This window comes from Berghia stephanieae, chromosome 8 (assembly GCF_034508935.2).
Source record: "Berghia stephanieae isolate SIO BIC M18660-M18661 chromosome 8, UCSD_Bste_1.3, whole genome shotgun sequence".
Taxonomy (NCBI): domain Eukaryota; kingdom Metazoa; phylum Mollusca; class Gastropoda; order Nudibranchia; family Aeolidiidae; genus Berghia; species Berghia stephanieae.
This window is the reverse complement of record NC_088367.1, coordinates 15,311,688-15,322,795: the sequence shown is the minus strand read 5'-3', so window position 1 is coordinate 15,322,795 and position 11,108 is coordinate 15,311,688. Positions and strand designations below refer to the sequence as shown.

The following is an 11,108-nucleotide window of genomic DNA, read 5'->3' as shown; positions in this document are numbered from 1 at the left end:
TACGATAGACTAGTGTCCTATCCAAAGGGTAGCAAAGTAGCAATGAATTACTATTCTTTATTTCATTCAATGGGATAAATTCCAGCTTCATGGGCCCAATGGCTCTGTAGGACTATGTACTTGTTTTAAATCCATTTGCATCTGATTCTTACCACCATCTACGTAAAAATCATACATTTATGCTTGCACCCCAATTATTTTTTAGTTAGTTGTGATCTGCTACATTGGAGACTGGCTCTTAGCAAATTTCCACATGACACATTGCCAGACAAAAGAATTGGGAGAGGTGTATTGACTGCCTAGTTGAATGGGTCACGGAAAGACTATTCAGCACTCACTTCAGATGTTGAAACCCTTAGCTCGAGAATAGGACTGCTATTATGCCACAAATGCTATAAAACACATTTACTTGAAAATAGATTCAATTTTCTATTATTAGGTCACCATGGCAATGATATCGAGGCGCATTGAATGGAAAAAAAGGTAGACAATTTAAATTTAACATATTTAAGTTATATATTCATATGTGCATTGGCTGCAACATCTTTCTGTTGAAAATTTTGTTAAACAGGGCAAAACTTTATGGGCATGCTGCATAATCTTTTGACTGTCCGGTCATTATTCTTCTTTCCTTATTGGTGCTGATACTGATATGACCTTAAAGCTTTGTGCAACTCTGCGGTCGGTCATGTGGTGTGACACTCGCATTCAGACCAATAGGTTCCTCGTTCCTTGGAAAAGACTCCTCACTCATATTCTCTCAACACACTAGGATGGAAAATGAATGCCTTGCTGGTAACGGCAAAAATATTTGTAATAGTGCCTTACAGCTGTCATGTCTCATTCTACTTATGAGTTGCTGTTGGCTTGGGATCCCTCGTGAACATTTTTTTTTAAACGTACCGTAAGCACTGAAACCCCCCCCCCCCCCCTCATTGATGTTGTCCACACATGAGTAGTTGACCTAGCCCTTCTTGTCTTTCTAAGTTTCTTTGTATTACTGTTTTCATGACTTGACAAACACTGGCCCTGCCTCTTGCCGCATTTGTCATTAATTGATCAGCTAATGACAGCATAATGGATCGCCCTCAGGCAGTGGTTGATTGTTTGGAGATTGAGAGTTCAGACTATGAGAGCATGAATTCTATATTTTGTAGTATCTTGGTTTGAAGAAAATGTTTGAATTTGGAATCAAGAATTTCTGGATTGTAGATTACAAAAAAAGGAGGAAATAAAAAATGTCCCCACCCTATATTGGAATACAGGAGTTTCCAGATTATAGAATTTACGTTTAGGAGACATGATTGTATTTTGGTTGAGAAAGGTTTGTAAATTCTTTCTCCCTATGTTTTCGTTCATATCCAAATCTTGGAAAATATCAAATATTATGAACAGCTTGTTACATAAAGTGTGTAAAATCCAGTGTTTTATATTTCTTTCATCTTGGATTTTAAGGTTGAAATTTAATCATGCTGTAAATATTAGCTTATTATTAGAAAAGTAAAACTGGAAACACATTTTTGAAATCAATTATATTCCATATTTATTTGAAATTGTCTGAAATTTAACACTATCGTTTCAATAGAACAAAACAAACAAATATTTAACATGAGCAATGATTAGTTAATGTACATAGTATAGTTAAATGTTTTATTTACAAATACAACTATTGGTTCTTTGAATATTCTGATTCTGAAATGTACAAAGTTGAAAATATTCATTATCACCACTGAACTGTTCAAAAAAGATAAGTAGTAACAGTCTGCATTAAAAAAAACCCAACATTGTAAGTCCCTCAACAGGCTATAAACGTTAATGATTACACACAGTTTTGTGTGATAGTACAAATCATCTGGTGGACAGAACTGGTGAATATTTAAACTCAACGAATAGCATCAAGTGTGCTACAAATAATTCAACTCTCAAAAAACAAACTCTGATTTAATCATTGACAATGGTTAAAAATAAAAATGTAATTCTTTAAATTCCTTACTGATAGAAAAAAATATATTGTTTCCAGTCTGTACAATTTAAAAATCTAACTTACAATCAACTTTTTTTCCTGGTTTCTCCAAATTATCTTGGATCAATTTTTAAAACAATAAAATAATTAAAAGGATCAATAACGAATATATGTTTTTAAAAGATGAAAAATTCAAGATCAATATTTCCTTTTTAAAACCACTATCATAGGACCAAATTTAGAAGAAACTGTCCAACAAATTCAAATATTAAGAGTCATTAACCTAAATTAATAATCGAGTTCCAGTGGAAAATCTATAAAGCAATTTGAGTGTGTAAATTCGAATCCAGAGCTCACAAATTCTAAATAAAAAAGATGATGGAACTCTTATAAGTGCTTATTTCTCTCTTCAAGCGTAGGTGAGTACTTGTGTGGCTTTTAGAAGCTGGTGAACACAATCGACAAACTGGTAGTTGGTCTCCTTGATGCGGTCTTTGGCTGTGTCAGTGCCATGTTCCATCATCAAATGATAAATATTGGATTTGAACTGAAATGAAAAGGAAAGTGTAATTAAATTCGACATAACATGAACAGTACGGCCATCCTGTAGTTATAAGTTCTGGACACGAACAGTTTAAAGATAGGGTATATTATAAGCAATATGAAAAAATACATTTTTTTATTTTTACAAGAACATGCTTTTGACAATGCTAGATTTTTACAGATTCAAATTCCCCCCAAAAAACATTAAGGACATTAAGTTCCTTGGCTTGAATGCTCCGTATCTGAAGTCTTTTTGATTTTAATATTATGATGTGAGAATTTTTTGTTTTCATAATTTTGATCATGATATCATAAACAAAAGACAGCTTTGTCATGTTATAAGCTTAGAAAATGACTGCCATTCTTTCATCGAAACTATAATTCAATGAAATGTTTCAAAGTAACTTACAATTTATTACAATTGACACTTGAGTCCTGACAACTCAGTTAGTAGAGTACTTGCTTCACACGCAAAGGGAAAAGGGACCGATATTAATCCCAGGTGAAGTCGAGATTTTTTTCTGACCCCCCCTGTCCACCCAGCAGTGATTGGGTAGCTGGGTCTGTTTAATCTGCCAGAAAGTACTTTGCGATAGACTAGCATTTGATCCAAAATGTAGTAAGCAATTGCTATTGTCTGTTTCACACTACAAGAAACCAGGATAAACTCCGGATTCATGGGGGGAACATTTTTTCCCCATATTGAATCAATAAAACAAAGAACTGCTGATATCAAGAACTACTGATGTAAAGAACCATTTTTCTGATTTGGGTTGTTCTTTGCTCTTTTGCTTGAGAAAATCTCATTAAAAAAAATATGAGTATTAAAAATACTGAACATTACAAGTTAATTTTGTGAACAAGAACAATAAATAAGAATAAATTAGAACAAACCACGGTTTTATAAAACTCACAAGGATGAAATCAGAGTAATAACCTACTCTCTTCCCGTCCTCCTCTGTTAAATAAACTAAACAAATTTCTTATTAGGAGTTTAATTTGTGACTGCAGATAACTGAAGCCAAAAAAAGAATATGTAATAAAATAAAAAAAACAAATTCTATCTTCTACCAGAGGAGGAGGAGGGGGGGGGGGGGGGAGAATTAATAGAAATAAAATCCCCACCAATTCGATCTGAAAAATACCCGCTCCCCGTTTTGAATTAGACTTGAAATCATTAAAGTGCACACATATTGATCCTCATTGTTATAATCAATTTTGACAGTGTGGATATATTAACTCCTTTTTTTCTTTTAATTTCTCCGGTTTGCCATTATTGCGCTTACTATACTTTAAATCACACAGCAAAGAGTCAAATCTTACAATTGGAGCATCTAATGACAATTCAACTTTTTTTTTTTTACATGAATAGTATCTCAAGATCATTGTGTAATAGTTTTGCGAATATTATCATACAATATATGAATAAACAATTCTAGAACTGCAATTGAAATACTTAAGTAAAGAATGGAAGACTTGAAACAAAACTCAAAATACAAGTAGTCCAAATCAAACGAAAATGTAAAAATGAAATAATTCAAGTTTGAACACCTATTTGGCAAACATCAAGCACACGAGTGCAATCTCAAGAAGTTTTTACTATATGCACATTATGGCTATTATTATTGTCATAGTTATTGTGTTATTATATAGTCATTGTTTGGCAACATTGTAATATGAATATTATGGCATTTACTCCCTTATCTGTCCCTCCAGGATATATGCATCTGCATATATTATGTGGTGACATGATTTTGCCTTCCGCATGTCTTCACTGCATATTTCGACAAAACCTTTTTTTAAAGATCAGATTTTTGGCTTCATTTTTGTTTTTATCAACTTGCATACGATTTTTTGACGAGAGGGATACATATTAGTGTTGATTAATGTTCTTTTACTCTAATAGTTCTATTTTTTAAATTGGATTTGTATATTTGGGATGTGCGTAATCAGATACAGGGATTTTGTAACACTGAAAACAAAATTTCTCCCTTGATTTTTTTCCCCTGATGTTTCGTTCCCACTAGTTCTTTTCTCTGTTTGTCACCCACTTCTACCTCATTTGCACTTTCATGTGATGCCCACATTAACAAAAGACCTAGAAATCTGAAACAATTGACATGCTTGAAAACCATAAGATTCCAAAACCGGGCAAAATGTTTCTGCACACGAGCAACATTTTGAGTATATGGACTTGACGCACATTTAGGGGAACAGGTTGTTCTGTATTAAACTTTGAAAGAAAGTCTATTGTGGACCTGTTCTGCTAAGCTATATCTACCGTGGCAGAAAAATTCAGAAATTACTCCATAGTGAGGGACAGACAAGCATTCAATTTCTGAAAGTGATACAATTTTTGACACTTGACGAGCCTGGTGACATTAGCCAGTGACGTGCCAAACATGACCTCATTGCCAGTACCAGGGCTTTCATGTGTTCCTGAAGCATCGACCCACAGGCAGTGAGGGCCTCCATTGACATGCATAAATTCAGCAGATGAATCTATCGTGTTCATGACTATTTTTCAAAAAAATTCTTCTTGCTTCTAAATTTGTGTAATTTTTATTTTTGCGTGTGCTTGTTTGTTGCTCAAGATTTAAATGAATAACTTTTACGTACAAATGGCTTGCAATAACACTACACATTTTGGCATTATTTTTGGGGGGCACAATTTGCCGTTTATGGCATAATTTCACTTTTTTTATGGCATTTGCGTGGCATAATTTGGCGAGAAAAATGGCATTTTCCTGGAGGAACAGCCTTATATACTGTTGTCATTGTATCCGAGTTTCATTGCTCCTATGTCCTAATCCCATTGATCAGACCATTGTCCTTTATAAAGATAAGACTATATATTTTACAGTTCTTTGTCATCTTATCATATTCATCAATTACCGGAGAATTTTCAAGGTCATATACTTCAAAAAGTCGGGGAGTGCCAGGCTCTTTCAATTCTTCTTCCCTTTTTCTCGAAGCTTTTCCACTTTTAGGTGATTTAAATTGTCTATTTGACGGGGACACGCCTGATTGGTGCGAAGTTAGGCTCTTTTTAGTCCTCTTTATTTTCATTGAGGACCATATAGCCGACTTTATTTGTTCAGTTTGGTAGTTTCAACATAAAGTAATTCAATTGAATAATTATATATTGATAGATATGTTTAGATACGATATTTAAAAAATACCATTTTTTAAATTGTAACAAGTAGTATCATATATATATAATATATATATATATATATCATTGTACGTGTGTGTATGTATGGGTGTGGGTGTGTGTGTTTAAGTCAAAGAGGGTGGGGGGGGGGGAGGACAAAGAAGAGAAAAAAACATTTATTGTGAGTCGCATAATCCCCTTTTTGTTTCTCCTCCTTATAAATCAACATCACCATCATCATCATCATCATCATCATCATCATCATCATCATCATCATCATCATCATCATCTTCAAAGGGAGCTGTATTTCATAGAACCCTGCGATAATAAAATCTATTTGAAATGTTTTAGTGAATTCAAAGTAAGTCATCTATCTAGGTTTGATTTAGACATTTAATAATAAGCAAGAAATAATAAAGATTCAGAGTTAATGACAATTGTGTATATGAACGGGTAAATATTTAATGAAGCATATGAAGCATATGATTATGATCAAAGAGAGACCTAATTCCAAATTCATAATTCCTATAGACTCAAAGTGTGATAACATATTTCACTTCTGATATCATATATTCACTATATTTGCAGTGCACTCATCGTATAAGCAAGGGACCAGTGTCAGTCCTAAATTCGTAGAGGGTCTTTTTGTTCTGACCCAGCCCCCCCCCCCCTCCCTTTAAAAAAAAATCTCAGCTGAGATTGAGTAGCTGAATCTGTTAGACCTGGTAAAAAGTACGAATGTGCCATCCCATTGAAAGGGTAACAAGCAGTTGCTACAGAAACTGTGATTAACTCATTGAAGACGCCCATATGAAACCGCAGTAAAGCAAGATTTAGGGCCCTTTTCACATAGCTGGGATTTAAAAAAAAATCTTTTGATAAGTTAAAGCTGCTTTTTGCATTTAGAAGACGCAGACCTCATCATTTTTTTTTCTAAAATAAATATTCTTTGTATTAATTATGTACATAACTTTCAAGACATTACTGTTTGGGCAACACTTTTTGCACTTTTCGTTATCATCGTTGTCCACTTCAAATCCATCCATAAGAAGGACAGCACATCTGCCCTTTTTACCCCCATTTTAAATTTTTCCACTTCTGTCATCTCTTTCCCATTCGTATGTGATCCTCCATTGTATCCCTACATCTCTCTCATCATCTCAAAATGTCCTTTTTTATCCTGTAATTCCCAACCCTCTGCTCCCCTTTTCTCTTTCTCGACACTTACATTATCATCAGTGGGATCCTGTGAAAACGTGTCATCAAACTCTGTCATTTTGAGTTTCATCACTCGGTGTTTGGTCGCTAAGTACACAGACCAGTCCTCCTAAAGTAATAAAAGAATGAAACAGTGATTAGTGGGCTATGGCTAACTGTCGCTGACTGGTATTATGTGTTAGTGTGTGGCTTTGTGGTTTGACATTCGCAATTCGATTGGAAGGTCCTAGGGTCGAGTCCTACTCTGAGTGGCATAAAGTTGGATTCCTGAAAAAGGTTCTTTAGTACCTGGTCATTAACAGTGTTGTCTCTGTCGAAAAAGTGGTAATATAACCTTACAGGTATCATCTCTCATCCTGAAGATTAAGTGTTTTTGTTGGCTAGGGACTCCTTTTTAAGCATTTTAGGCACGTTAAATGGATATTGTGCAAAAATAAATGCCAGAGTTTTATGGGTTTATAAAAAAATGTCATAAAGAAAATTGAATTCCAAGTCTAAATTTAAAATTTGACAATAGTCAAATTTCTCCATTGAGATGTATAAAAGGAATTTTATTTTTTATTCCGTTCACCATTTCAGGTACACTGTTTCCTCTCAAATATGCAAAGAGAATATTTAAAAGTTACAGCTTCACTTCACTATAATTTTTAAAGGTGTTTTTCTGCTTTAAATATTATTACCAGAACACTTCCAGAAATTATATGGAAACAGCTTTATCACAAGATCTTACTTCGTTTTAAAATTCTATGAATAGATTTGAATTTGATGAATGCTAAAACTTCCAATTTTGGCTCATCATTGATAAAGTAAAATTAAAAGCAACCAGGAAACTATATTATAACAACTTTCAATACATGAACTAAATATTTAAATTGTTATTTCAGTCATGTTCACATGCTTTATTTTACGGCCATTTTTCTATTACATATGAGACAGTTATCATAGTAGACTTTTCCTGGATTACTGTCCCTGTTTTTGTGTGTGTCAGTCTATTTTTATTTAACACATATCTTTTGGTAATTTACTCGCCTCTAGCAGAGGTTCATCCTCTAAAGCCTCAGCTGCCTGGAAGACAACTTGTTCTCTCTCTGTCTGTCCATTCCATTTGGACCATGAGTATGCCATTGAAGAAGCTGTCAATGCCATTTGCTGATACATACTTTGCTCAATGTTGGGATGCTATGGATATGAAGAAAAAGATCGAAATTTTTGTGAATCTTTCTTTAATAATTCTGAAAGAAGTAAACATGAACTGCAGAAGTTAATTAAATGGAACTAGTAAATCATAATAATATTTCTGTTTAGAGTCTAATGTCAAAATTATGGCTCACTTGACAACCAGTCCTGTTCACTTATTTCAGTCTCTGGTTTTCATGGTTACTTACTCTTATAATAATTGCCTTTACCGGCCTTGTTCACCCCTATGAGAGATGGTAATAAGTCAATTTGCCTCTTTTCTCGAACGCATGTGACTCTTCCACAAATACACTTATAGCACGGGTCACAATAATACAAATTTTTGTCATTGTAATTTTTCTTCACAACATGAGAAAAGTAAACGTAAACTGACTCGCATAAACTATAACCAGCTTTGGTTTTTTTATAACAAAAAATAAAAATATCTATCTTTTGATTCAATTTTTATTTACAGTTAAATGTTTACAATGTCTTTAAATGTCTTGACCTAAATCTTTCTAATTTCTAATTTAAGCGCTCTCAATATACCATTAAATATCTTTACACATTCACATAGATCAAACTTTATGATAAAAATTTAATTTGTCGATGCAATAAACACAAACATAATCGAGGAAATAATTAAACCAAGTTCAAACACAATTTTTAAAAAAATAAATAAAATGCTACAGAACTCAAATACAACAAATTATCAATCAAATTTATAAATATGATCAAACGTTTAATTCCATTATCATTCCAAGGTAGACGTGATGCTGAAAATTGATCTTCAAATCTAAATTCCGTTAAACTTAGATGCATTCAATAATTGAATGCATTTTCTTCAAACTGAAAAAGAATTCGATTTGATAATATGATTATTGTGTCTCTTGGCTAAAATCTTTATCTGGTTCACCATGACGGTAGGTCACACAACCTAGTTTTGACAGGAGCTTCCAGAACTGTGTGAAATACTCTGATTAATGGTCTCAAATGATAAAATTTTAATTTAAAGAGAAAAAAATGTTTGGATTTCAACAACAGTTTTTAGAGGCTTTCAAAATATCTGAGGGGGATTTGTCAGAGGATAAGAAAGTTTGGAATTTGGCAAATCTCACAAATCACTCAAAATAGATCTCAAGTTAATCTATTCCTAATGGTTAATCCTAATGGCGATGAATGAGTGAAGTTAAAAAAAAAAGAGAGAGAAAAAGAGAAAGAAACAGAAAACAGAAAACATTTTGTCTTATGTGACAATACCATTTGACAACATATTTTAGAAATATGAAATATTATTTGAAAAGTAAAAGAGGACAAACAAGACCACTCCACACATCACACTTTTATTCCGAAATAAACGCTAAACATCATTTTTTTCTAAATTATTTTGCTCTGCCCATCTGCTTTTTCGATGTCACCTCAACACACAAATAACTGTGTTATGTTCAAATACAGTTCAATTTCAACAAAACAGAAATCCTCCATTCCTGACAAAATTGTTTGTCTTAGAGTTCTTCCTACACTAACCGTCAGAGACGGATTGTGTTAAAACCCAGATTCTGTCAAATAGTGTCGGATAAAGAGATTCAAAGAGTCAGATTAGCTTTTCTTGATGACATGAATATCAAATGAAAGATAAAAATGATGGTCCTTTCCTGACAGCCTGAAGTGCATCTTTAAATGTCAGAATAATGTCCAATTGCTTGATGCCTCCATGTAAGTGGTTAAACACGCAAAATGTGTTTGTCAAATAGGAGTGAAGAAGACTGCCAATCAACATATTTTAGACGGATATCAAAATGTTGATAGTTCGTAGTTTATTTGACTTTATAGTGAGAATTCTTTTGTATTTAATCTCTTTTAATATATATACATGCTGTTTATTTCCACCCATAAGACGTTGTTAATTTTCAAAACATTATTCAATGTCAAATTGACTTGGAGTTAAAAAAAAGATTTTAAAAAATCCAGATAGACCGACAAACACGACGAAAAAAAAATAATTAAAGATCAAATCTGACATTCTAAAAATCTTAACATTGTCGACCACCCGTGAAAAGTCATTGAAAGACAGAAGACACAACATCATCGTGGCTATTTTCATGTAACCTCTCTTTCAAACTCTTCCCCTTCTTGGCAATTACTCTCACAAATCTGACACATACTATGCCATTCACCATCAACTCATTCCATCTAATTTTCATTATATATAACACAGCAAAAAAGGTATAGAGTTTAAATTCAAACAAGAAAATGTTTTTTTTTAAAGGAGAACTAATATCATAAGGTAGTTAATTTGAGACACAATTTTAAAAACCTGTTACACATCATCACCTTTTCATGAACCTGCTTAGTAATGATTAAAAATAATATCATGGACAATTAAGAAAAATATAGTTTCAAATAAACTTGATTAAATATTATTAAAGAATAAGTAATCTCTATCACTTTACTAACATTAAATTGGTTGATTTTTACCAAAGTTCATACTTTTTCTATATCAAAATCAAATAACTGTTAGTTTTTTTTTATTGTTTATTCTAAAAAACAAGTATCCTGTTCTAACATTGACTCTTACAATTCTCATTAATTCTTTAATTTATGGCAAAAGAATAATCACATGATCATAAAATGAAAGGAAGGGACAACTGAATAAAAATATAAAGTATAATAAATAAGTAGTAAAATACGTAGGTTAACTTGTCTCAATCCCCAAATAATCTGATGTAGGGACCAAAATCCCACTGCCATAAAAATCATTCAACCATGATATGACCTGTTACGTTAGATAGCATTGTTCTGAATATTGCTAGAGTTTTAGTTTTATTAGGTTCTGATATTATTGAAAAAAAGGTTGTGATAAATCTTAAATGTGAATTGATCTATATAGTCATATAAAAGTAACTTGGCTAAATCCAACTAATGTTTAAACAAACTACGCATCGACATATTTATGTTGTTTATGAAACGAATGAAAAAAAATATATATACATCTGTACATCGAATTTCTATTTTTAAATGAATATAACATCATCATCATCATCATCATCATCA

The 11,108-nt window shown here is 32.6% G+C and overlaps 1 protein-coding gene across 16 annotated transcripts in view; it reads right to left on the bottom strand.

The window, feature by feature from the left end:
* Positions 1–1,517: 1,517 nt before the first annotated feature.
* The window catches only part of LOC144978229 (dynein axonemal intermediate chain 7 homolog), a 46,444-nt gene continuing 36,853 nt past the window's right edge, over positions 1,518–11,108 (bottom strand). For 8 of the 16 annotated variants that reach the window (XM_078924033.1, XM_078924036.1, XM_078924029.1 and 5 more), the window contains 3 exons: positions 7,908–8,057; positions 6,889–6,987; positions 1,518–2,510 (listed from right to left, as the gene is read on the bottom strand). In XM_078924033.1, the coding sequence (XP_078780159.1) occupies positions 2,373–2,510; positions 6,889–6,987; positions 7,908–8,057 (387 nt within the window). In that variant the 3' untranslated portion in view covers positions 1,518–2,372. Of the gene's footprint in view, positions 2,511–5,401; positions 5,594–6,888; positions 6,988–7,907; positions 8,058–11,108 lie in introns of all 16 variants that reach the window. The other 8 variants (XM_078924021.1, XM_078924024.1, XM_078924022.1 and 5 more) reach the window with 2 other exon arrangements.